The sequence below is a fragment of the Cyrtonyx montezumae genome, unplaced genomic scaffold (assembly GCF_038088225.1).
Source record: "Cyrtonyx montezumae isolate F1298 unplaced genomic scaffold, pur_monq_1.0 scaffold_7, whole genome shotgun sequence".
NCBI classification, from domain to species: domain Eukaryota; kingdom Metazoa; phylum Chordata; class Aves; order Galliformes; family Odontophoridae; genus Cyrtonyx; species Cyrtonyx montezumae.
The window spans coordinates 4289454-4312675 of record NW_027072078.1 but is presented as its reverse complement, the minus strand read 5'-3'; the positions used below and the strand labels follow the sequence as shown (position 1 = coordinate 4312675).

The following is a 23222-nucleotide window of genomic DNA, read 5'->3' as shown; positions in this document are numbered from 1 at the left end:
ATACTGTCAGCACAGAAGCTGTATCTGTATCGATCCGTGCTGCTCAAAACTGACCTATTTCTCACTGAGAAATAGGTTTTGTTTTTTGGGGTTTTTTTTGGGGGGGTGGGGTGGTGAAACAAAATAAAACAGAGAAACGTGGTCATGTATTTTTCTACTGCCAAAATTCTACGTTTTAGATTTCTAGATCTGTTCTTTGTAGCTACTTTGCTTCTCACTTTGTTTCAAATGCTTCATTGTGTTTCCCTTACCTCCTAGCTCAGGGAGAAAAGAAGCCAGGATATTAATAAAAAAAAAAAAAAAAAAAAGGCTGAACTTGAAACAAGTTCAAACTCTGTGCATTTTCATGCTAATTAATCTGCATTTAGCCAAGATATAACCAGTTGATGGTCAGGAATGAGGGAAAGGTGGATTGCAAAAGAACAAATCAGTGGCCAGTGAGAGAGACTGTGAGGTGCAGGGAGACAGGAGGCTGAGGAGGAAGAGAGGTGGCTGTAAGCCTGCATGTGATGGGAAGACACCTGGATGATACCAACCACAGAGTCAGTACACTCTCAGGCAGTGCCAGAGATAACAGTCACAGATAGCAAGGTCAGGCTACAACTCAGAATGTATTGCACAAATGGATAAAAAAGATCCCGAGCTTGTCAGAGATTCCTACTGCATCCTACTGATAGGTGTAAGATGTTGCACTGCAGAGGATGGACCAACCTCCCATTTATTTCAATTCAGGGAAGCAAGTTGTCTGCTCCAAAAAGAGGAGGAAAAGAATGAAGAGAGGAAAGCAGTAAGCTGTCCATGGAGAGTGGTGAGGGTTTTGGCAAACCTGGGAAATCAAATGTTTTGTCAATGTGTTTGACTTTGATATGAAGGGCTACGCCCCTCTGCCAGTAAAAATTTCAATGATGAACAACTGGGAAAAAGAAAAGTGTTCTAGGATGGCCGTACCATCTATCTGTGGACACCCTCACTACAGAAGGCTGAACCCACGGTCCTATCTTTAGATTTCCTTGGCTGTGTCCCTGACATTTAAATGCATACTACGCAAGTGTAACAGCAAACCAACGTGCCCTCTAAGAACAGTCCTGTCCAAAGACATCAGGAGAGAATGGACTAGCATTAATGCATTTATTGCTATTTTTGCTGACAAGACCCTCCCCAGTTAGTGACCTGCCAGCTGAGATCACAGTAATGGTATTTCATGGTGCCTCCCCCTTAGCTCTGTACTAAACATAGCTGTCTCGCAACACTCTTAACTCAGATCCCTACAGCTTGGCTCTTCTCAGAACCACAGGTGTCTGCACCCTTTTTTAATCCTTAACTGTTTTTCCTCATGAGTTAATACCCTGTGGCTGCTGCTCCAAAAAAGGAGGCAGAGAAAACAGCTGCGGTGCCAATTAGCGGGGCTGAAAATGTGACATAATTGTTTAAATGCCTTTCAATTGCCTGCTAATTGTAACGTGATGTCATCATTTTGTGGGCTTCCAAGAGAAGCACTGAAAGCCCCAGCTAACTGTTATTGGTCAGTACATGAATCACTCTGTGAGCAGAAAACACATCTGGATCTCAGCAAGGAAAACTTAAATAGCTTCATCCATATGCACGATCCCGTTTACTCCGTTCCTCTTTTTTTTTTTCTTTCTTTTCTTTTTGGTTGTGTTCAATTTGCATTTAAAAACACTATGTTGAAGAAAGCTGATGTTCCTTTCCCTCCTAGCTCCAGCGTGCACACAGCCATCTACACTTCAGCTCTAAGCAGCCTCCAAAAGAAGCCTCTCGTCCAGGAGCAGCCCTAGCCAGAAATGCCGAGATTTCATTCCTTACACTGCGAGGTTGAATTTTCAGCACAAACATCACATCAGGGAGGAAAGATTTAAAAAAACAAACAAACAAGCAAATGTGCCCTAAAGGCTTCTGACAGGCCCCCTGGTACCAACCACCAGTGACATACCAGCTCTTATAACAGCAAATGCACGTGTAAAATAAGCCCCAATAAGGGAGAGGTAAATAACACTTCTGTGAATATTGCTTTGTGCTATTGCTTTCTACTCATTAATTTCATTTCCCAATTCCTTGATTTCAAAGCCTCCCAAAAGCAAATCTCTCCTCCTTTATAGCGGGGACACAGTATTTTCTGGCTGCCTATTGAACTGCAGTGTTCAATAGGCAGCCAGAAAGTGGTGCCAGGTCCCAAAGGGAGCACAGCCTCGTGGCACGGCCTGCCAGCAGCACCCTCACAGCTGCACAGCTTGCACCCACTGAGATGTGCACACGTGTCTGACAGCACTGCTAATTACCGCTGTTTATTGTTCTTAAGCAGTCTGCGAAGCTCCTGCGACTGCAAAATCGTTCTCCACTGAATGCAAGGCTGTAGTAAAGCACGCACATATCTGAACCAAAACAGTCACTCCACACCCAGCTCCCTTCCTACCAGCTGCTCTCATACACAGAAAGCACAGCACCAGCCCCCCTATTGCCCACTCCTACAGCCCAGGAGCACCCCGTGCTCCACGCCTCAGGCCCCTCCGCATCACTGCTCTGTGCCACTTCTGTCCTGGTCTGCATGCACATAGAAATAACTCCCTTTGCTCCTTATCTGATTTAAAACCAAGTCAAATCGTGTTTACCTGACTTAAAATCATATCAAATTCTCAGGCTCAAGCCAGCAAGCTTGCAGCCTCCTAGCACAGCAGGGTGAGCAGATCTTGCTGCGAGCACCAAGGCCGCAGCAGTCAGCTTGGGAAGAGGACAGCTGCTCTATGCGGGTGGATGCAGACAGAGCACACCCCGAGCTGTCCCACCAGCCCTGAGCAAACCCCAGTTATGTTTCAGGGGAGCAGCCTGCTATTTACAGTCGATCTGAACTGAAGTTCAGCTAGGAAAGAACACTGCTGGACAAGTCACCTCCGCCTGGGAGCAGTCCTGCTGCCTTCTGCGTAATGCTGCACAGAAATGAAATGCTGTTGGTATAGCAATGGCTAGAAGGTTTTGTAGACCACTGGAGATTTCTGGTCGTGGCCCCCATTCAGAGCTGTCACAGAAACGGACAGCTATCAGCCTCTTTGTCACACATGCCCTGACCTGGACAGCACTCCCAAGACCATGTCGGTTTTGTAATTTTCTTCTTCTGAAATGGGTAAGCGTAATTTTGTACAAAAGTTTCCCCACCTCCTTCCCAAATATGGGTAAGTCTGCTACTGCCTTCAAGTAGAGCTGGAACACGTCCTCATCTATGTTGCCTGTATGATATGCCCAAGCATGTCTCAACCTAAACCTTGACAGGTTTAGGACGTCCCTGAATTTGTTCATTCTCAGTACAGACTGGGTGACCCCCATACAGCTCAGTGCTGGCCTAATTCGATGCTGCAGATGATTCAGACCACATCTGCCTGTTTTCAGACTTTGAGGCTCTTTCAGAGCACAGTGGGATGCCCAAATTTCAATGTAGTCTTCCAGGAGCAATATGGTACAGGCTGTGAGCAGTCAAGGCCATAAATCATAAATGAGACATACCAAACATTCTTGGCGGAGTGATACAGGAAATGAGAAACCTAAATATTGCACAGACTATTTCCCATGCTATCGCTGGAAAATACCAAGACACATACCATCCTTTCTCTGTCTAAGACCTCATGAAGTAGGGGAGCTCAAACACTGGAAGATGACTGATGAAAACAACCCGCTGCGAGATGCACCATGTGCCACAAACCAGAGGATCCTGAGCACACTGATACAGAAGCAAAGGTGAGGGGCTCTGCCACAGCCCCGCCACCCACACCCAGGCCGGGAATAAAAGCTATGCGCTGCCATTCTGCTGCTAAAACCCTCCCTGGAAACCTCTTGTCCTTCAAACCCAGGAAGGCTTTGCCTGTGCAGCCTTCAGGAGGACTGGCAAACAGCTGGTGCAGACCGTGGTCTGATACAAGCACGACATGAGTGAAGATGCAGAAATTCCTGTCCCTTGTTATTCTGTATGAAAGCACTGCGAGTGTCAAGCAGCTAGGAGAGCAGGAGGAGAGGCAGCTTGCATGTGCCTTTCTCCCTCAATCTCTTTTACTGCCACATCCATCCTGTCACCCATGACCAGCTTTGTCACTCCTTTTTTCAGTACGCACTCGGAGGCGTTTTGCAGCACACGGCACCTCCAAACATGGGGCCAGTTCCCCACCGTGTGCGAGACCTGTGCAAACCTCCAAGTCCCCAAACAGGGGATGGATGGGGCACGAGACTTCAAGCCACAACAGGGTCACGAATTGACTGTGACACTGCAGGCCAAAAAAAAAAAGAAAAAAGAGAAGCACAAAAGAAAGTTGATGAGCAGCACTCCAAGCAGCAGCCCCCTCCCATGCTGTGCTCCACATCACCATCTTCCCCAGTCTGTTTTCCACGGTAATCAAAGGATATTCTGAGCCTCTCAAAATGCCATCAGCCCTCATTGAGAATGAAATAGAGCACATCTCCACTGAAGCCTTTACAGCAGTTATCATTACAGCATGCTGGCCCGAACAGGGAGCTCTTACAGACAAAGATGGGTTTTAAAAATAAAATAAAAAAGCCTCCCTAAAATCTGAATAGAAACTTGATGATAATCTCCCAATTTTATTATGCAAGGGGGAAAGAAACCCGTAATTGTGCACTCTTGGTCTCTTACAGTGAAGAATAGGCTTCTTGATGAAATGCTGAGTTGATTTAGAGCAGGGCTGAGGTTCTGGTGGCAATAATACTCTAAAAGAAATAACCATCCAACTGATTTGGATAAAATAATCATTTTTTAACAGTCTAAATCTAAACTTCATCTGCGCCTCCTCCCACTTCTCCCCACAGCATCTTTTGGAGAGCCTTTTTATAGCTTCCACAATTATTTTTCCTCCCCACCCCCCCGCCCTTCCAGACCCCAGCATTTAACACGAAAGGCAGGCCCTGAGCTCTGGCTAACGGAAGGCATTTCAGGCTGTGCTGGCATTTTGTCCCCACTAAAGGTATGTTCAGGATGCCCCGTGCCCTCGCACAGCCGCTGCTCCCAGCGCTCCCACCCAGTGCCCCTCTGAAACAGTTTCTGTTCCAAGCTCATCACTAAAGGAACGTTTTCTCCCAGCTCATAATTATTTCCTGACTTTTAGTCCATTTCTTCCAACTACTGAATTATGCAGAGTTGTTTAGCTTGCTTTTTCCCAAGAATGCCTCATCAGTGCAGTGTAGAAATATTTATTACTTATTCTCTTTGTATCTATTGACTTTTTCCTTTGTGGGGAAGAAAATGGATCAGCTGCAAGCTCTCTCGGCTGTTAATGCAGCCAGCAGCTATTCATGGCTTAAGCAGATGCTGCCTGTTTTTAAACCAGTTTCTACCCAGAGCTCAGTGCATTTACATGCCATTCATCGAGGTCCAAAGCAGCAGACAGCTACCATCTCTTGCACCAATTCCTCCAAGTGTTCACTTGTGGGCCTCCTGAGAGTACTACACTGGCAGAGAGGGTACCTTCAACCCCAAATGCCACTCAGCACTTTCAGACTCCATGCCTGCATCCAGGAGTCCGAGTTTGACACGAAGCGGCCAACGTGCTTAAAAAACCCCATGTTAAGGCACTTGACCTGGAAAACCATGAGGAAATCTAAGAAGCTGGTCTTGATAATCTATTCAGGCTGAAAAGGGCTGAGTCCTTGAGAACCAGCACTGATTTCAGCTGGCCTGGCTGCAAAGCAAGACATTAATTGCCATAAAGCACTTTCAAAGATTTCTCTGTGAAGAGCCAGGCATCATGTATTCTCTTTGAGACTTACATATGAATTTTCTTCTTTTTCCCCCTGGCAGACTTAGTACACTTTAAAAAGGTATTTAAATACTCATATTCTAAATATACACATTTTGTGAAAAGCTATCCCTTTCCATGTAAAATATTAACACTAGAATATATTTTTTTTATCTGCTGTATTTCACCACATACTTTTGCGAGTTTATTTCTCCTTCACTCACTCTGAGCAATGAAATTAGGCTGACCAGTGCTGCTCCAGTTCTAGTCCTGCTCTTTGTGGACAAAAACAACCTGGAGGTTCCTCTTTTTTCAACACAAACTAGAAGCAGGTATACACACTTTATATAGCCCTTCTGAGCACCGAGTAGGCGAAACATTTGGGATGCTTGACTAAACACCAGCAGAACACTAACAGCCAACAAGAGCTCTGTAATATGAACGGTGGAGCAGAACAGAGAGGAACCTCCCACCACCAGGACATCAATTAGAACCTCAGGAAGCAGAAAGTGGGAATACGAGATCTTCAAAGACGGCTTGGTGAGACTCACAGAATTACTTTGGAGATCTGATGGCAGCAACTGCCCTGTCTCATATGCTGCTAAACAGATATTACTATGAAAATACACAACATGTAGTACTTACTGATACAGGGTGGATTTATGCACAGTATGAATATTCCTCATAGACCAAGTGGTTTTTCAAGAAGCAAGAGAGCTGAAGTAGAGACTGTGTCAACGTAACTTTCTGAAATGCTCTGAAACCCTTTGATATAGTATCAAGTTTATTTACAAGGCCATGATGGGTTCTGGTGCTGGAGAGTTCATTGTGACACTTGCATAAGGACTTGCAGAAAGGCTAGGCAGATTGCTAGCGTTTTCAGAAAGGTTTTTATGACCTTTTGATTTTAAGGAGAAGGAACTAAAGAAATTGAATAAAAAGGGAAGAAGGAACACGAAAAACCAACCTGACACTGTGGTGAGAAGTATCACGTCTAAGGAAAGATGTAGTTTTTACTTTTGGGAAGATACTGCAGAAGCAGTGGGATGGCAAACGCCACCAATAAACCTAATTCAAAGGAGACAGACACCAAGGCTGCTGTGCCTTAACAACAAACACGTTCAAATGGTGCTATCCTACCCAGCCCCTTAGGTGGAAGAGATTTATAACAGCTGTAGGCTCCTTAATCTAACACAAGAACAGTGTGTGGTGGACAGCAACAGGACCCAAACCCTGCTGAAGAGTCAGTGCTAAGTGCCCAGTGATTAGAAAAAATCTGTGATGTATTTCCACCCCAAATGATACGATCAAGACAATCTTTTGAAAAGACAAACTGCACCTCAAGCTGCATTTCTGCACAGAAATTAGGAGACATGAGTACTGACTGCATGCCAGCAGGCCAGACAAAATGCTTGTGTGCCCCCACCTAGCTCTGGTCTCTCTTCACACAGATTATCCATTTACTTTGGGGCGAGGTAGTTCTATTGCTGGCCCCACATGGCCAGGACATGGCTGCAGAAAGAGCTCATTCCAGAGCTTGGGTAAGGGACAACGAACAGCTTTTTCTTACAGAAAAAGATCTGATCTACCACTGGAGCACTGTACCCAAGAAATTCAGCCCTGTTTCTTCACAGCCTAATTACTGTCACTTCAATACTTGCAGCCACCTCACTGGGTGAACAGTCCCTATGTCCAAGACGAGGTTTGGAAGGAAAGATGTGAAATGCCTTCTCCTCTGCAATCCTGCAGTTTGAAAATGGCTGCTTTTCAAATGTAGAAACCAGATCGAATTCATCATAAAGGTAACTTCTCACCTGGTTTCTCTGTGGAATGGTTTTTCATCTAGAGCCACATACAGATGTCGAGCTGCCAGACACCACCACCCCAGCGCTGTGCCAGGATGGCACACCAGGCACTGCTGGGGAGCTAACAGCTGGCATCTGGCTCACCAGGCTCTGCTGTAGCCAAGCAGAGCAGTCTCCCCGGACATATTAATTAAAGCCCTATCCCGAAAAGTTAGCTTGGTATTTAATTGCTGGGTTGGCAGGCATTCCACGATACATAGCGTACGGGATGAAATTACAGAGAAGGCATTGGTGAGTAACAAACAGCACAGTTTTCAGTAGGAATTAGCCAAGAATTTAGAGCAAAAAGCACCATGGGGTACAGAGAGCACTTTCTGTATTAGTATTATCTCTGTGCACACAGGGCACTACTTGTTACAAATACCTGAATGAATCATCTAATGGCTGTGAATGTAGGACACTCAAGCACTAGCTGGGTACTGTGCTCATGGAAACGCTGCCGAGGATTCAGCTTATCTCTCAGAAGCACAGAGCTTCTGAAACTCTGTATTTCTAGAATATCTCTAGACCACAGAAAATAAAAGCTGGAAAAAGCCAGAGCCAAAACTGCAACTGAGGACTTCAGATGCCACGAAGAACTCAATTTACAACCCAGATCGCCCTAGAAAAACTTCAGCACCTTTCCTAGAAAGCAAAAGGTCCCTTCTCAGGCCCTCAAAGCCTGAGTGTGAGGAGGCTCACAGCCTCACTGTTCTACTGCAGCCATCAGAGGAGGAGCACAACACCCAACCACCGCATAACCCGCTCCTTCTTCACTACAACGACAATCTGAACAACTCAGATGGGAAACGCAGTGTTTTTCAAGCTTCTCATCTCTGAAATGACACGAGGATCGTGTAGTTTCTTGCGTGTTTTACTTCACCAAACTGCCTGGCAATCTTCCCATAAAATTTATTTTGCCAGACGCAGAGAACACAAACTACCTCAGCTGTATCGATTCATTTGGCATTTATGGCTGCAGCGGTACCACAATGAGTTTGTGCAATATCATCATTCATTACACCAAACAAGCATAAATTGCCAACTATCTAAAGGAAATGTAAAGAAAGACATAATCAGACAACTGCAGGCAGAGAGATCTGACTGAACCTCTCAGCTCTGTGTGGTTCTTGTAGCTGACATCTCCTGGTTCTGAGCTGTGGACAGCATGTGTATGGTCTACTGCCTTACAGAAGTGGGTTTTTTTTGTTTAAATCAACGCAAATCTTCACTGGAATAGCAAGAAAAGGAGAGCAAAGATTCTGTAGGACTTCGGGTTCAATCCTAAGCCCCTGCAGCAGCCTCGTGTTACAGCCTGCCCGTATAACAGCACTAGCAGGGCATTAAGGAGACACAAGTCTGTTAGCAAATAAAACCAAGAGTTACGCTAATCTGAGACTCTGGAAAGCCTCAAAACAATTGAGGTTAATCCTGTTACAGCACAGCAGTCAGTCTGCAGTGACACCAGCAAGTGCTGTTATACATCGGCTGGGCTTTCAACACCATCACCTTATTTGCCCATCTCTTCTTTCTGCCTTAATCACTCCTCTATGAAGAAACTCCTACGATAAAGACAAACACTACAAGGATAGAAGTGGTGCAAAAACACAGAGCTGAGCGTGAGCTTTCTGTCCCTTAGCTGCTCTCAGTAACGTTAGGTTAGAAAACTCAGCTCAAGAACTGAAAACTTTTGGCAAAAGGTAATTCCAGTTTTAAGTGTTAGATTGTCACATGATGCTACAGAGAAATTCCCAGTGGTAGGAGTTACTGAAAGAAGGATACAGAGCTGCTACTGTCATTAAATTGAATTGCAAAGCAAAGCTCCCACTGACTTCAGTGGGACAAGATCACAGTCTCAAACCAAGATGCGAAATTGTCAGCTGTGCAGGGGAGACATCACATCAAGAATGTGATAGAGCCCCTCCGTGTGGCAAAAATGAAGGTGTGGGGTCTCTGTGAGGCTCCGCTGACTTCAGGAGGATTGTGTGTGTAAGCAGATTGCAATGTGAGGCTGGAAGTTGGGCAAAGGCTGTGAGAAAGTTGCTTGAATTTTCACGCCATTATAATGAACTCCTGGGTTTGCCTGCCATGAATATCTCAGCAAGCACGTTGGCTACCCTGTGCTGGTAGTGCTCTGCTGCCTAACACTAAGCTACACTGATTTACAGAAGAGGGGGAAGCGAGCAGCTCTGGAAGGTAACTGATGTCTTTTCTTTCTCAGAACTGGCAGCAAAGGAAAAAGGACTTCTCCAGAGACAGTTGGGACAAAAACTGACTTATTTCAGGTTCGCATCAGCCCTAAAAACTCTTGTTGCAGTAAAGGGGAAGTTGCTTACTGCTAAAACATGCACCATCCATTCCTTCTCAGACATCTAGTGAAGCAGAAGTACTGTGTGAATCCATCCTAGCAATAGGACTACAACCCAGCCCCTTCCAAAGACCTCTCCAGTCTCCTTGCCTTTAAGAACAGTAGCAATTTCCTTATGAATAGATGGGATGTTATTTAAGGGTAGCTTTTTGGTCTGCCTTACTGCAGAAAAGCAATGCTTTACTCAGGAGAGGCAGAAGAACATGAGTGTAGAGTCAGAGTGTGAATACTGACCTGGTTTTCAAAGTTTTGCCCTCACACTGTGTAAATCAGTTCAGACCAGGGTGTGAATTTGAAACTATCTACACTATGGAGAAACATCCAGAAGCATTCTAAACCACGAGGTGTAAGTGCCACGATTTCAGTGAGACTGCAGCGTTTCAAAACGTCACTTTCCACTAAAAGCAGCATGGAGAGAAAAATCCAACCAAACGAGGAACATTCCTAACTACTGAGTACACCTGATGCTTGTGCAATGTCCCTGCAGTAGTAATGCACTTTGCCATTTCTTAATTTTGTGAGAATGGGCAGCATTCAATCTGTTAATAGGACAGAGCCGAAAGCAGCAATGGGCTGAGGTCAAAGCTGCAGACAGGGAACCCAGGAGTGAAGAGGAATTCAAGAAACGTGTAAACTCAGGTCCTGGCTGCAGTAGGGCTTGCATGGCACCGAGGCATTTAGGAAAGAATTCATTTCACCACACCTCACCAGGTCTGAGACTGCTCTCGAGCTGTCAGGCAGTGGATAGGCAGAGACACTTCCAGAAAGTGACTTATCCCACTGTAAATGTTCAAAGCAGGCAGCAGTCACCAGTGACTGGATGTGCAGGTGAAAAGCTTAGATTGTATTTCTCTATTTAAGATGGTTCCAGTTACGTGAGGTGAATTCCACCTGAATCCTCCCTGTGTCTCAAGTTATACCTGCAAATCAACAGCATTTCCTTGCCTAGCAGGGATGTTACAAAGATCAACATGCCAAAATCTGTGATGCATTCAGCCAAAACACACGCTAGTGAAGGAGGGCCCTGAAAGCATCACACATAAACAGGGAAAGGGGCCGGGTCTGAAATCTGGCTTAACACACAAAAGCAGCATTATCTATATATTCCAGCTGCCCTCAGGTACATCAGTGCCAACCCTGACGAAATGATTGCAGGGATGGAGAATGAGAGCTATGTACTTCCTGACTGGGCTGGGATGTGACTGAGAAACAACACTGCTTGACTTCACAAGCCTCAGCTGTGCTTTCAGGACAGGCAGCTCAAGTCGAGCCTTTGTTCACTCTCAAGGCTGAGCTATCAATTTAGAATTCACTGGGGTACAATGAACAGGGAACCCAGTGACAACATTTTTATAGTCAGCCTCCTTACAATGGGAGCTTGTAATTCCCAAGGCAACTCTCGCCTGTGTTTGATTAGAGTACTTATATCTCCACCTGTGCTTTTATAATAGCCAGTATTTTCTGTCAGAGCTCGCTCTTACCCTGTTGGAATCAATTCTTGTCCTGGAAGTATAGATGGGAGGAGGGATGTTGAAGGCTTGAGGAACAAGATACTCTTCAGCATCCATCATGTCTTCCAGGTCTTCCTCATCAAGAAGGTTTTGGAAGAACTTGCTGTCATTTGGGCTGGGGAGCTTCATACGATCATCCCCCTAAATAGGTAGATGGAGAGAGGAAAACATAATTTCACAGCAGGGAACTTCAGCCTTTCTCCTGCCCTGACAGCCAGGCTGCAGGGAGCACACACGCTTCTTTCCCTGGTCTAAAACATCACATCCACATCATTTGTTTTGACTTTTTTAGTGGGAATGGAAAATGACAGATAGGGAATAACTGCATAAATCAAACAAAGCCTTTTTTTTTCTGTCATTCTCATGACTGAGCTTTTATTCTTTCTTCTCTCTTCTTCCCATACAGGCTCAGTTTCTGAGCCAAATTCTGTCAAGGTCTGATGTACTTTGTGAAATATCTCAGCTATTTGGTGCACGTGTTGGAGAAAATAATGTGGTAACTGCTGTGTTTGGATGTTTATTTTATTTTCATTTGTGTTTTCAGGAACCTGGGTGGGTAAATTTCCCTCTCGTCCATATGAAAAGTTCTGCAGAATGAAACACAGCTGAAAGCAATAAAAATCAAACCACGTTACAATAGCAACAATGATAAGATGTGGTTAGTTTTCTGTTTTTTTGTGTGTGTTTTTTTTTTACTGAAACAATACCTACAAGCTAGGGAGGCAAATCACGGCTGCGCTCTGCCATGCCTGATGCCATGAAACATCTGAAAAGGCAGCCCATGCCCTAAGCACCTAACAGCCCATAGAAATGATGCTAAACTTAACTGTATGGATGAAGAGCGTCCTCTCATTCCTCAAAAATTACTATACTACATGTGCAGTATGGCAGGGAATGATGGCTGCGCGACAGCGTGCACACAGACCGGTCTAAAAGCTCAACAGGAAGCTCATCATTCTTGCTAACCTCTGAGGAGAAGAGGAAGTCGAGATGGAAGAGATACCTGTGCCATGGAGATACCCTGATTTCTGCTCAAGAAGTATGCAGGCTGTATTGACTGCAAGAAGCACTGGAGAATAAGCCTAAGATGAAATATCCAACAAACTATATATGGTTGAAACAAGGGACGGAAGGAAGAAAAAGGTTTTTAGAGTGTGGAAACATGTCTTATGAAGTAATGTCATCATACTGAACTTTTCCACAGTCTCTTGTAACAGCCGGACGTACCATTTAATGCAGTGGGAAATATTCAATTCCTCTAGACCAACATTTAACTTTGCTAATAAATTTAAGTTGTAGGAGATCAGTGTGTGTTTGTACTGTGCAATAATACGCCATGAGCAGGCTAGCATGTATACATACTGCAGTGAAACGCTGTATGGTGAGGCTAACTCTAGTCCCAAAAGCAGCTGGGAGGCATGGAAGCAGCAGCCTGTACTCCTGGATAACCTTCAACCAGGAACTCTTACTTCAGTGTGAAGCTAATAACCAGGTGGATTTACCCCCATGCCATACTCAATGATGCAGAGCAGGTAGAGCATAAAAGTACTTTGGTCCAACTACTTTCAAGCTTTGCTTTGATTTCAGGTGTTTCAATGCTGTCCTTCTTCAATTACATTTCCATTTACACTGCTTGCACACCAGGACCATCCAGTGACAGTATCAAACAGTCAGATTCATTTTCTGAGATTTGGGTCTAGGTTGTAAAAAGCATAACAAGTAGATTCTCAGCTCTAGTATTCCACTGAATGTAGGGGTGAAAGGACAACAATCTCTACAGGTATAGGCAGCACTCCGGGGATACACAACTCTAGGTAGGTTTGTCAACAGTCTTACACCATCAGTCAGTCATGACATTTGCTTGAACTTCAAGAGCACCCTGAAATTAAGAGGTCCAAAAGCAAATCCCTTTATAGTCAGGTTTGGTAGGCACAATTCTTCCCTCCCTCTTCCACTTCATGCTACAGAGTTGCTTACCTGAATGACCAGGTACCTTTGAGGGTCTCGAGCCATTCTAGAAAATTCAGCAGCCAGCTCCTTGAATTTAGGCCGACTGTCAGCATCGATCATCCAGCCTGGGGATAGATCAAACAAAAGACAATAAGTGGCTACTGACAAAGCAAGCAGCTCTTAAAAATGCACAAGTCTGAAGTGAAATGATGTACTTGGTAATTCTGGCCTTGAGAAAAAACATGATAAAGAGCCCAGGAAAAAGGGAAAGGTGGAAGTGGTGGAACTCTAAAATGAAGATTATCTGGAATTGGCCAGAGGAGATCAAGTGTTCTACACTGCAAAGATTTCTTAACTTGCTTCTAGTTCCTGTTCCCCATCCCAAAACAGGCCTTGTCATTTTCTGCATTTGCCTTTCCCATTTAGATGTCAACTGTTGTGGTTTTTTTTCATTACGGATATGTCCAACCTCTAATATGATTAATCCCTGATCTCACCTGAACCTAGTGGGTTTATTACAAAGTTATTACTAAGCACATTTTTTTTTCTTAAACAGAACTACTGTTACATTACAAAGAGGGTCCAACGGCTCCACAGGATGACTGACCTCCCATCCCACCTTTCAGGTAATTTTTGCATTCCTGTACTTGCATCATTAACACAGACCTCACATGAGGCATTAGATGCTATTTTAATTGCTCAAGGGCAACTTTTTGGTCCTTCATTCTCCCAGGAACGTTCGAATTCTCAATCCCTTCTAGTGCTTTCTGTAAAACAACCAGTCACCACTGGCAACTGGTTTATCTCAGTGTCAGCTTTTTCTAATGGAAGATCCTATCAGCAGCTTCCCAAGAGCATGTCCTCATTTGCCAGGGAGGCAGAATGAAGCGGGCCTTATCTCCTTCATAGCCTTTAATGGAAGAAGTGACCAAAGCAAAAAAAAAAAAACAAAAAACCCAACAAAGGTAATGCAACTTACAAAGAACTCCACTCAAGCGTTACAGAACGAAATCTGTACATCTAGTTGTGACTTTCCAGAATAGTCAGTCTGCTAGGACTTCTTCTGTTCCTCGAGAAACGCCTTGTACTCACTAAAAATGCTATCAACTTGAGTATTTTTGTGTGTGACCAACGTAATATTAAGACTCCTAATGGTTGGTACATGTGCTTCTGCAACATTTATTCATAAATAACAGAAAACTACTAGTGTGTTAAGCTCCTCCCTGAAGTCAGCAAGCTAGGTTTAAATATTTGGTTTAAATGTCACAGAATTGCCTTCAGTGTAGGAACGGAGTATGAAGGAGAACTGATCTATTGACCACTACTAACAACTCTTTTCTGGGTAGCATGTGAGACAATCAAATGTCAGCTGTTCTCTTATCAATACGTGATATTAATGGAAAGCCGATGTTAAAAAGCGAATCCTTTTCTATACCTCTTTCACTGCTGCACTTCTCAAGGGGGTTCGCAGGCACCAAGCAGCATTGGAGGTTCACATCTTGCCTATTTTTGGTATGCAAAGCCTGAGTTACATTAAGCCACAGTGAAAATTCCTCCACAGTGCCCTGCTAAAGCACCTTATGGAGTCACTTCATTCCCCAGTCATCAAACCACCCTGAGAACAGTGCTTTTTAAGATACAGCTAGATCTTCATTGTCTTAAATGTCAATGTGCATCACAAACCAAACCAACCTGTACTCCAGATGTGGTCAAATTTTCCACAGCAGCTAAGCAGTACAGAGCTCGATACTTTAACCAATGGTTGGGGAAGGAAAAGATGAAATTTGGTGTGTTCCAAAATGCATACCCCTGGATTACATGGGATGTTCACACTATAAGCTTCATGAACTGCTGGCAGCTGTTGAGTCTAACTGTATTCAGAAGAGGCTTATTTACCTCTGCTGGTGTTATTTTCTTTCTTTCACTGTTTTTTGTGTACAAGGCAATAGAGAAAGGTCCATAGAAGACAGATGAGATAGCTGTATGTTAATCTCACTTAAATTAAGTCAGAAACACCAGAGAGATGTCCTTAATTCTTTTTAAATTGGAAGCGTAGCCTTGGAGAATACAGTCACTAGTGTTGGTATCTTGGAGATAAAAAGGGTAGGAAGAAACCGAGCTCAAGCTGTTTTCCTTTTCTGTTCAAGTACAAATATCCATAAATTATTGTCCTGGACTAAGAATGATAAATCTCCTTTCTGTGTCGTTCCTTATATTAATTTTACTTTTTATTATTACTATTGCAATCATCAATCCTTTCACTAACAGTAAAACATTCTTGATTTCTTTCCTCAGTATTTGGAACCAGCATTTTTCCTTGCAAACTTCACTGGCTGAGTATCCGTGTACCATAATTATGTTTAATACTATCTTTTCTGACATCAAAATCAATTGTCATGGAAATGACAAGGGTTTACAATAACAGTGATACAATTTTGACTTCACAGAAAGAATATGAGATACCATCTGACAGTAATAAGAAGCTAACTCAACCCTTCAGGGCTAAATCCGTGCCTTGCAATTGCACAGAATGCGCATACAGCATTTAAACAGAATTTACAGTATCTCAGGAAGCTTTTGTTTTGAAACTGCCTGCACTATTACCAGGCATTGTCAGAGACTATACATGCAAATGTTCTAAAACAGTATTCCTCTCACACTGAACACAGAGCTATGAAAAGCTCCAATTACTTACATTTCACCATCACCATATAAACATCAATAGTGCAGATTGGAGGCTGGGGCAACCGCTCTCCCTTCTCCAAGAGGTCTGGGATCTCTCGAGTCGGTATCCCATCGTATGGCTTTCCACCAAAGGTCATAAGTTCCCAGATAGTGACTCCTAGACGGGGAAAAAGAGACTTAATATTTGAGGTCGTGCTACTCAGACTGCTTCCCAGTTTCTTGCAGCTCAGTACTGCAGTTCAGTACTAGACTGGAATCTCTGCTTCATTACCAGGGCCTGTAAAAATATTTGTGTCTGGTCTGCCCTTTAACAAGCTCCAGCACTTCACATTAATCCACAAAAGCACCTTCCCTCATTTTTATTGGCATAAGAAGCAGCATGGTACATTTGAGGCACAAGACAAAGGTCTAAGATGGAGAGACGGTGGGGAAGCAAATGGATGCAGTAATGAAAGAATGTTTCTTGCTCTTTTATCATATCAAAAGGGAAAATGAATAGCTGACGTGCTCTATTATTTTAAGGGGAAAAACGTAGATGTTCCCTAACTTAGAACATCCATTTCCCACAAAGGTACAGCACCAAATAGCATTGCGTCGCTGTCTTTGCCTCCTAAGTCATTCACAGCCACCTGTATTATTATTTTTCCTTAAATCACGTTATGGATTGGATTTGAGTTACAATAGTGTTGTGCTTAAAAAAAAAAGAACAACACTAGATCCTCTTTTTGACTAGCCATAGGATTTGTTTTGGCATCGGAGCTGGAAATAAATAGCATACATCATAAGTAACAATTTGTCATCGAACAAAATCTTCAATATTGAAAATGCTGCTCCCACATCGGTTTCCTTTGTTGTTGGTGTTTTTTTTCCTAATTTTTATTGCAAAGGTCATTTAAAACATGCCTCCAGATCAGTAACCATATTTAGACAGCTGTCATAGCAATCTGAAAAGAAATGGGCAAAAATACCTTATGTATGAAGCCATGTATTTAGTTGACCCTCAGACGCCTCTTTGCTGATATTTTATAATTGTAACATGCCAATTGTTTTTGCTTTTGTCCTTTCTGATGATAAATATCATGCACTTCCTGCACTTAAAATGGATTTCCTAAATGGAAACACACTTTTTCCTAAGTGATACGGGTGTACAGAATTTCACTAGAAAGAGCACCTTTCCACGATCGATTGAATTCTCGTTTATTTTTCTCAGCTGAGTAGAGGAGGGCAGCACCCAGACACTGCAAACGGTGTCTTTTGCTGCTACCCACAGGTAGAAGTGAGTAATGAATACAGCTGTATACCTTGTTCTTTCAAAATGATACGGCAACAGAAAATGCAAATAGGAGTGTGTAGCCCCAGATACATCCCACTTAAAGGTGCAGATGATTTCACTAGTAATTAGGTGCACAACACAAACAGGCAGACAGCTCAGCACACGTGACATAGTGGCTCATCTTGGTATCAACTTTTGTAACATCCAATGAACATCTCATTTCTCAAACGTGACATTTTCAGTGTGAGTCCACATGATCTGACCTGTCTAACCAATTCCACAGTTACCTGTGAAATTAAACCCACACTTATTTTACTTAGCTTGGAGAGACTGTCTCTTTCTCTTCTATCTCTTGCTGTATTTGCTCTGTATTATGACAAATTCCCTTTTATCACGCTCTAGGTACAGAAATTCCCATAAGCCTGAAAATATTTTTTGACATTCATGGCTTTTATAGTTAAGATTTTCAAAGGACTGCTGGAAACGATGACCTGCAGCTGTAGTTTTATGAGTCTGTGGCTAAGCTGAGAGAAGCCTTCTTCTGTCATAATAATCAGCCAAATTTCTACCAGACCAGACCTAACGGCAGTCATCCCAGCAGGGACGTCACGATAATGTATTTCAGCAAGTGGAGAAGTGAGGCAGGAGACAAATCACAACTGCTGTTTAGAGTTGCACATAAGAAAGGAAAAAAATAAAATATAAGAAGAGAAAAAGCCACTGGAGTTAACCCCTCTAAGAGGAGAGGACATTGGTATCACAGTAACACAACTTGGTTTAATACATTACAAGAGAAGCATTTTTAAACAAACTGTGTGAAGGTTTACCATAGCTCCAGACATCACTCTGATGGGTAAATTTCCTGTAGTGTATACACTCCAGAGCCATCCACTTAATTGGCATCTAGGGAAAGATAAGAGAAATGTAACCTTAGAAATACGATATTAAAACAATAAGGTGAATCCTGTATGTAGACAGTAGCTTCCTCCCCATTTCCTTTTTCAACTGCAAGCTTAGAAAAAAAGCAGCATTACCAAACGCCAGAGGAAATAGTTGGCTTGAATGGGACTTGGCCTCACTGAACATAATGAGATGAGAAATGCAACGAACCAGCAGAACTTTTCATACCACCCACATTTCACTGATCAGGGCAGAATGGAACAACTTGCTTTTCATCACGCCCAAGTGAAGTTGGGACCAGGGCAATTCCATCGGAACCCCCTAAACCTGAAGCGTGGCATGAAGTAGAAGGCAGAAGTCTTTGACTGCTGTCTACTGAGAATAGTTAATAATGCGATGTCCAGAATACTTCACAGTCCATATAATAATGCTAATCAGTGTAAACAGGCAATAGGGAGGATCTACTGTGCTTGATTTCTAACTTGTGACATTCATTAAGAACTCAGCCTTCCCAGTTGTCTGTATCATTACTGCTGTGAGAACGGTTGCTCCAGAAAGCAAGTCTAAGTCCCAAGATAGCCTCGGGCTGTGAATCATCACTGAGGGATGCTTCTCTCTTTCCTGATAGAAGGAGTGTAGGCAAACACAAACCTTGGTTTGGAATTAGGGTTCTTTCTCTGGAGATGGTGTTATGATGAGATTCCTGGTGTTTTCTGTTCCTAAGCAGGGCTTTGGAGGCGCAGAGTTGAAGTCCATTAATTTCTAATGGACAAATAGTTAAGTGAATCTCACCTGGCAGGGACCAGTATGGGCCCCTTCTGATTTGGAACTATGGAAAATATAGCAGAATAAACTGAGCAGAGATGTAGCTGCACAACGAATCTGAACAGATGGTGGGTGTAAAAGCAGAGGATGTGTCTTCGTTCAAACTCTTATGAAAATACACCTTCCAGGAAGTTGACTAATGAACATAACCTATACAGTCATAGCAAAAATAGCTCTCTCCTAATGGTTGGCTTCATACTTGCAAAGACAGTTCATCCTCCTCCTCCTGCAGAAGTGTATTGCTTTAATTTCCATTAAACATGATAGCCTTGTTTCAACCTGGAACTACTTAAGGAGCAACGTTGCACTGTTAACTGGGGATAACTCAGCCTGGAATGGTCTTCAGGAGCTCACTAGCTCAAACTTGGGCTGAAAGCGGGGCCAGCTATGAGATCAGAGCAAGAGCTTTATTCAGTATGGCCCTGAAAATCTCTAAGGATGAAAAATTAAAATCTCTTCTAGAATGCTTACAACACAATGTTAAATGGCAAACCTTTTCTGGAATTAACAGGATCTTTGTCTGGAATTGTGAACTGTCATGTGGTGTGTAAATACGGCTCCAGAACTCCCAACACACGACTGGCCTTGCAAATCTAAGACCCAACCTCATAGCTGCAGGGAAACAACTGCTTTGTAAGGATCACTTCCTTTTCTGTTATTCTCTGACTGATATAGGCAAGAGACGGAGGAAAGGCAGAGGGGTTACTGAAGAAGGGATGAGGGAACTGAAGGTATCAGGGAAGAATGGCCTTCAAAAACTCCACGTCCCCTACCAACTGGTCTCTTTACTGAGAGAAATGGCGAAGCAGTAGTGACTCCTTTCAAATTCTTCACCTTATGTCATCCATGCAACAGAAGGCAAGGGCAGCAGCCACACAAATAACACAGCAGTCCATCCAGGAGAGAAGCACACACTGGCAACAGCTGTTTTTCACAGACAAGGGCGTAAACCAGCACAGAAAAACACAGATAGCAAACAGAGAGAAAGCAAACTGAACGCTCAAGGAGAAGGAATGACAGGAGAGGCAGAACCCCTTGGGATTTTGTGACAGGTTGAAATGTGGAATTTCAAGATGTTGAGGGAGCAGCCGGCAGCAGAATGCACTTTCAGCCTTCTAGATTTTATAATGCATTAATCTGAAAGCATTAAAAATGGGGTAAGGCACCGTATGGAAGTTCTGCTGTGTGCTGAAAAGTAATAAAATGTCTGCTTTCAACATTATCCTGAAGCAAGCTATTTAGAGGCCTGGCATTCAGTGTGGTACTGGGGGCCCAGATGTGAGAAATAGCATAGCCAGGCTCTTTCACAGTCAAAGAAGGGGCAGCTCTCTGCTGAGCATACGCAAACCCACATATACTACAAATAAAAGCATGGTCTATGTCCTTCCTGATTATTTAAATGATTTTTTTTCTCAATGAATTGACTTCAGAATTCTTCAAAACAGGACACAAAATTGAACTTATGAGCAAAGCTAAACCTGAGAGAGGAAATTATTCTGGCCATTTTAATTCTGGACCTGGTGAGGCTCACTAAGGAAAAATGAGAAGTTTTCACACGTACAGCTTACTGTAGGTGAGACAGGGCTTTCTTTGCTAAGGCACTGACAGGGCTCTTACAGAGACATAGCCCTATAAAGATACACTGTCCTAACAAATAACTTCAGGAGATCTGTAGCATGGTACACTTACTTCCAGATATTTAAACACTCACCTTTCCTCCATCAGCATTATACTCTTTCTCATCCCCTTCCAGAAGTCTGGCCAGGCCAAAGTCAGTGATCTTCACATGGTTTGGTGATTTCACCAAGACATTGCGGGCTGCCAAGTCCCGGTGGACAAGTCTTCTCTCTTCCAGGTACATCATTCCCTGAAAGATGAAGAGTAGAATAACCTTAATGAGTCTTACATGCATAATTTTTACAACTTGTAAGATCAGGTTCCCTTAATATTATTCACAGTAAGAAAAAGGTCTCAAGGGCAGAAGTGTTGCCCTTGCTCTGAGTAGGAGATGAGAACCTCAGGTTCTTTCCAATTTGAACCATTTAACAGCACTCGCCAAAGTAGAAAAACAAAATAAAACAAAACAAGCCCTACAAAAAAGCCAACACAAAAAATCCCAACCATCAATACCCTGATCCAGCAAGTTTAAAATCTGGAAAGGTGAGACAAAGAAAATAATATTATAGCCCCTGTTTTTCAGACAGGAAATCTAAAGACCAGAAAGATTAAGCAACTTAGTCAGAGCCTGAATGAAATTTGGCCAGATGGGAAAACAATCCCAAATCTTCTCAGTTCCAAGCAACTACCCTCAATTCAAGAAGAGGATTTATATCCATCTCCAAGTACTTTAAGCAGGACACAAGTTCTCAGTACCCTCAGTAGTTTAGAAGGAAAACAGTTCCTTATTCCACAGGCTGCAATTCATTTGCCTTTTCACTCCCTTCTCATTTTGTGCATAGTGTCACATCAGTCACTTGGTCAATAGCTGTGTGTTTTTTCTGTTTGTTTGCTATTATTTTTTAAATGAACACATACATTCTGTAACAAGTACTTTTGTTAACAAGCCCTTCCAGTTGCCTTTAAAAATAAGGTAATACATAATCAGACCGCCTAGCCCTAACCTATTTTTTTCTTAACTCTGATGAGGCAAACCATTTACCGTCAGTATGAAAGTTTACATGACAGTTTTTTGATGCTGAAATGAACACCACAGCTTGGTTTTGCTAATTATACGACATGTAAAGGATAGTCAAGCAGGGTTACAAGCCCGTAATTTTATTAAAAGCCATTTATGACAGTAACCATCATTGTAAGAACCTACAGATGAAATTATACACTTGATAATTACCCTTACAGTATCTCTTAATATATTAGTTCTCTATAATATATATGGTAATTAAAAAAAAAGTCATCAAATACCAAAGCGATCATATTAGCTCATACTACAGATGACAATTCAGTGAGCCACAGGCAGTCGTTACAGTAACCAGATTACTCAGCATTATGGGCCAGAGTTCATTCCCTAACAGAGAAAGAAGCCCAGAAGTGCCTACCCGATAGATACCAGGAGGACAATGCACTTGGGCGAGCCACTGCTCGTGGTGAGTGGGCCAGAATTTGTCACGTCTTCACAAAAAACACCAAGTGAAGCTCTGAACTGCTCTGGCAGTTAGGTGAAAAATTTCAGTGCCAACACTACTAAAAGATTTAAAAATGTGTGGGAGAGCATTTGGCATAAACATTATTTCATTTTTAACACGGTGGGCTTTGCTGCAGTCAACATGAAGGTGGCTTGACAGGGAATGCAGGGACTCTCTGGCACAGAGCAAATGGAATTGTTTTTCAAAGCGCTGCTAGCCGCAGCAAACACCCTCCTGCCAATTGCAAGGCAATGCTTTTGGCCAGTGAATATTACATCTCTGAATCTTTGAAAGAGTAACGAATTTTGACATCAAATTAAAACCTGTTAGGAAAGGACAAATAAATCTCAGAGGTCAACCAACTGTGCTTCACACAACAACAAACACATCACAAAACCAGAGGCGCCGTGCTTAGCAAAACCATTACCAACTGGAGGCATCCAACCAGAAGGAGGCTGTGCAATCCAAAAGCAATGGCTACTAAAGAGGCTCTGTAAAACACATCTGTGACAGCAGTTATCACAAAGAGCTTCCAAGGCATTGTTTCTAAGAAGTACAAAGGGCAGTTGGTGGATACCAGCAGCATCCCAGTCTCACGTCCTTTGCATCTTTTACTGTCCCAGCACGACACGTCTCCAAGTGCTGCTTTACACCTTTGCACTTAGTTTAGGATATACCTCACATTTTAATATGAACAATAATGCTGCTGGAACACTGCAGGCTTGAAAGAACTTCCCAAGTCTTTACTTGGGCAAAGTTCTCAGTAACACTTCAAAAGGAGTGTGAGGGAAATAAAGAGTTAAACAACCCAGCCCTTCATCAAGCCTTCTTTTACCTTCTTCACATACTTCGTTTCCAAGCATGTCTAAAACACAGCGAGTAACACATAAGGACATTTCACTGTTTATTCTACTCACTCATCTCCATCTCACGCCATCGTTCAATATTTTCTTTGAAAAATTAATTTTTATTCAGC

At 43.0% G+C, this 23222-nt stretch overlaps 1 protein-coding gene across 1 annotated transcript in view; it reads right to left on the bottom strand.

Moving 5' to 3' along the window:
* Positions 1 to 23222, bottom strand: part of ERBB4 (erb-b2 receptor tyrosine kinase 4) — a 474646-nt gene that overhangs the window by 5538 nt on the left and 445886 nt on the right. Inside the window, exons 21-25 of the mRNA XM_065751277.1 lie at positions 20818 to 20973; positions 18209 to 18284; positions 16119 to 16265; positions 13451 to 13548; positions 11444 to 11614 (exon numbers count right to left, since the gene is read on the bottom strand). Of these exons, the coding sequence (XP_065607349.1) occupies positions 11444 to 11614; positions 13451 to 13548; positions 16119 to 16265; positions 18209 to 18284; positions 20818 to 20973 (648 nt within the window). The remainder of the gene's footprint in view (positions 1 to 11443; positions 11615 to 13450; positions 13549 to 16118; positions 16266 to 18208; positions 18285 to 20817; positions 20974 to 23222) is intronic.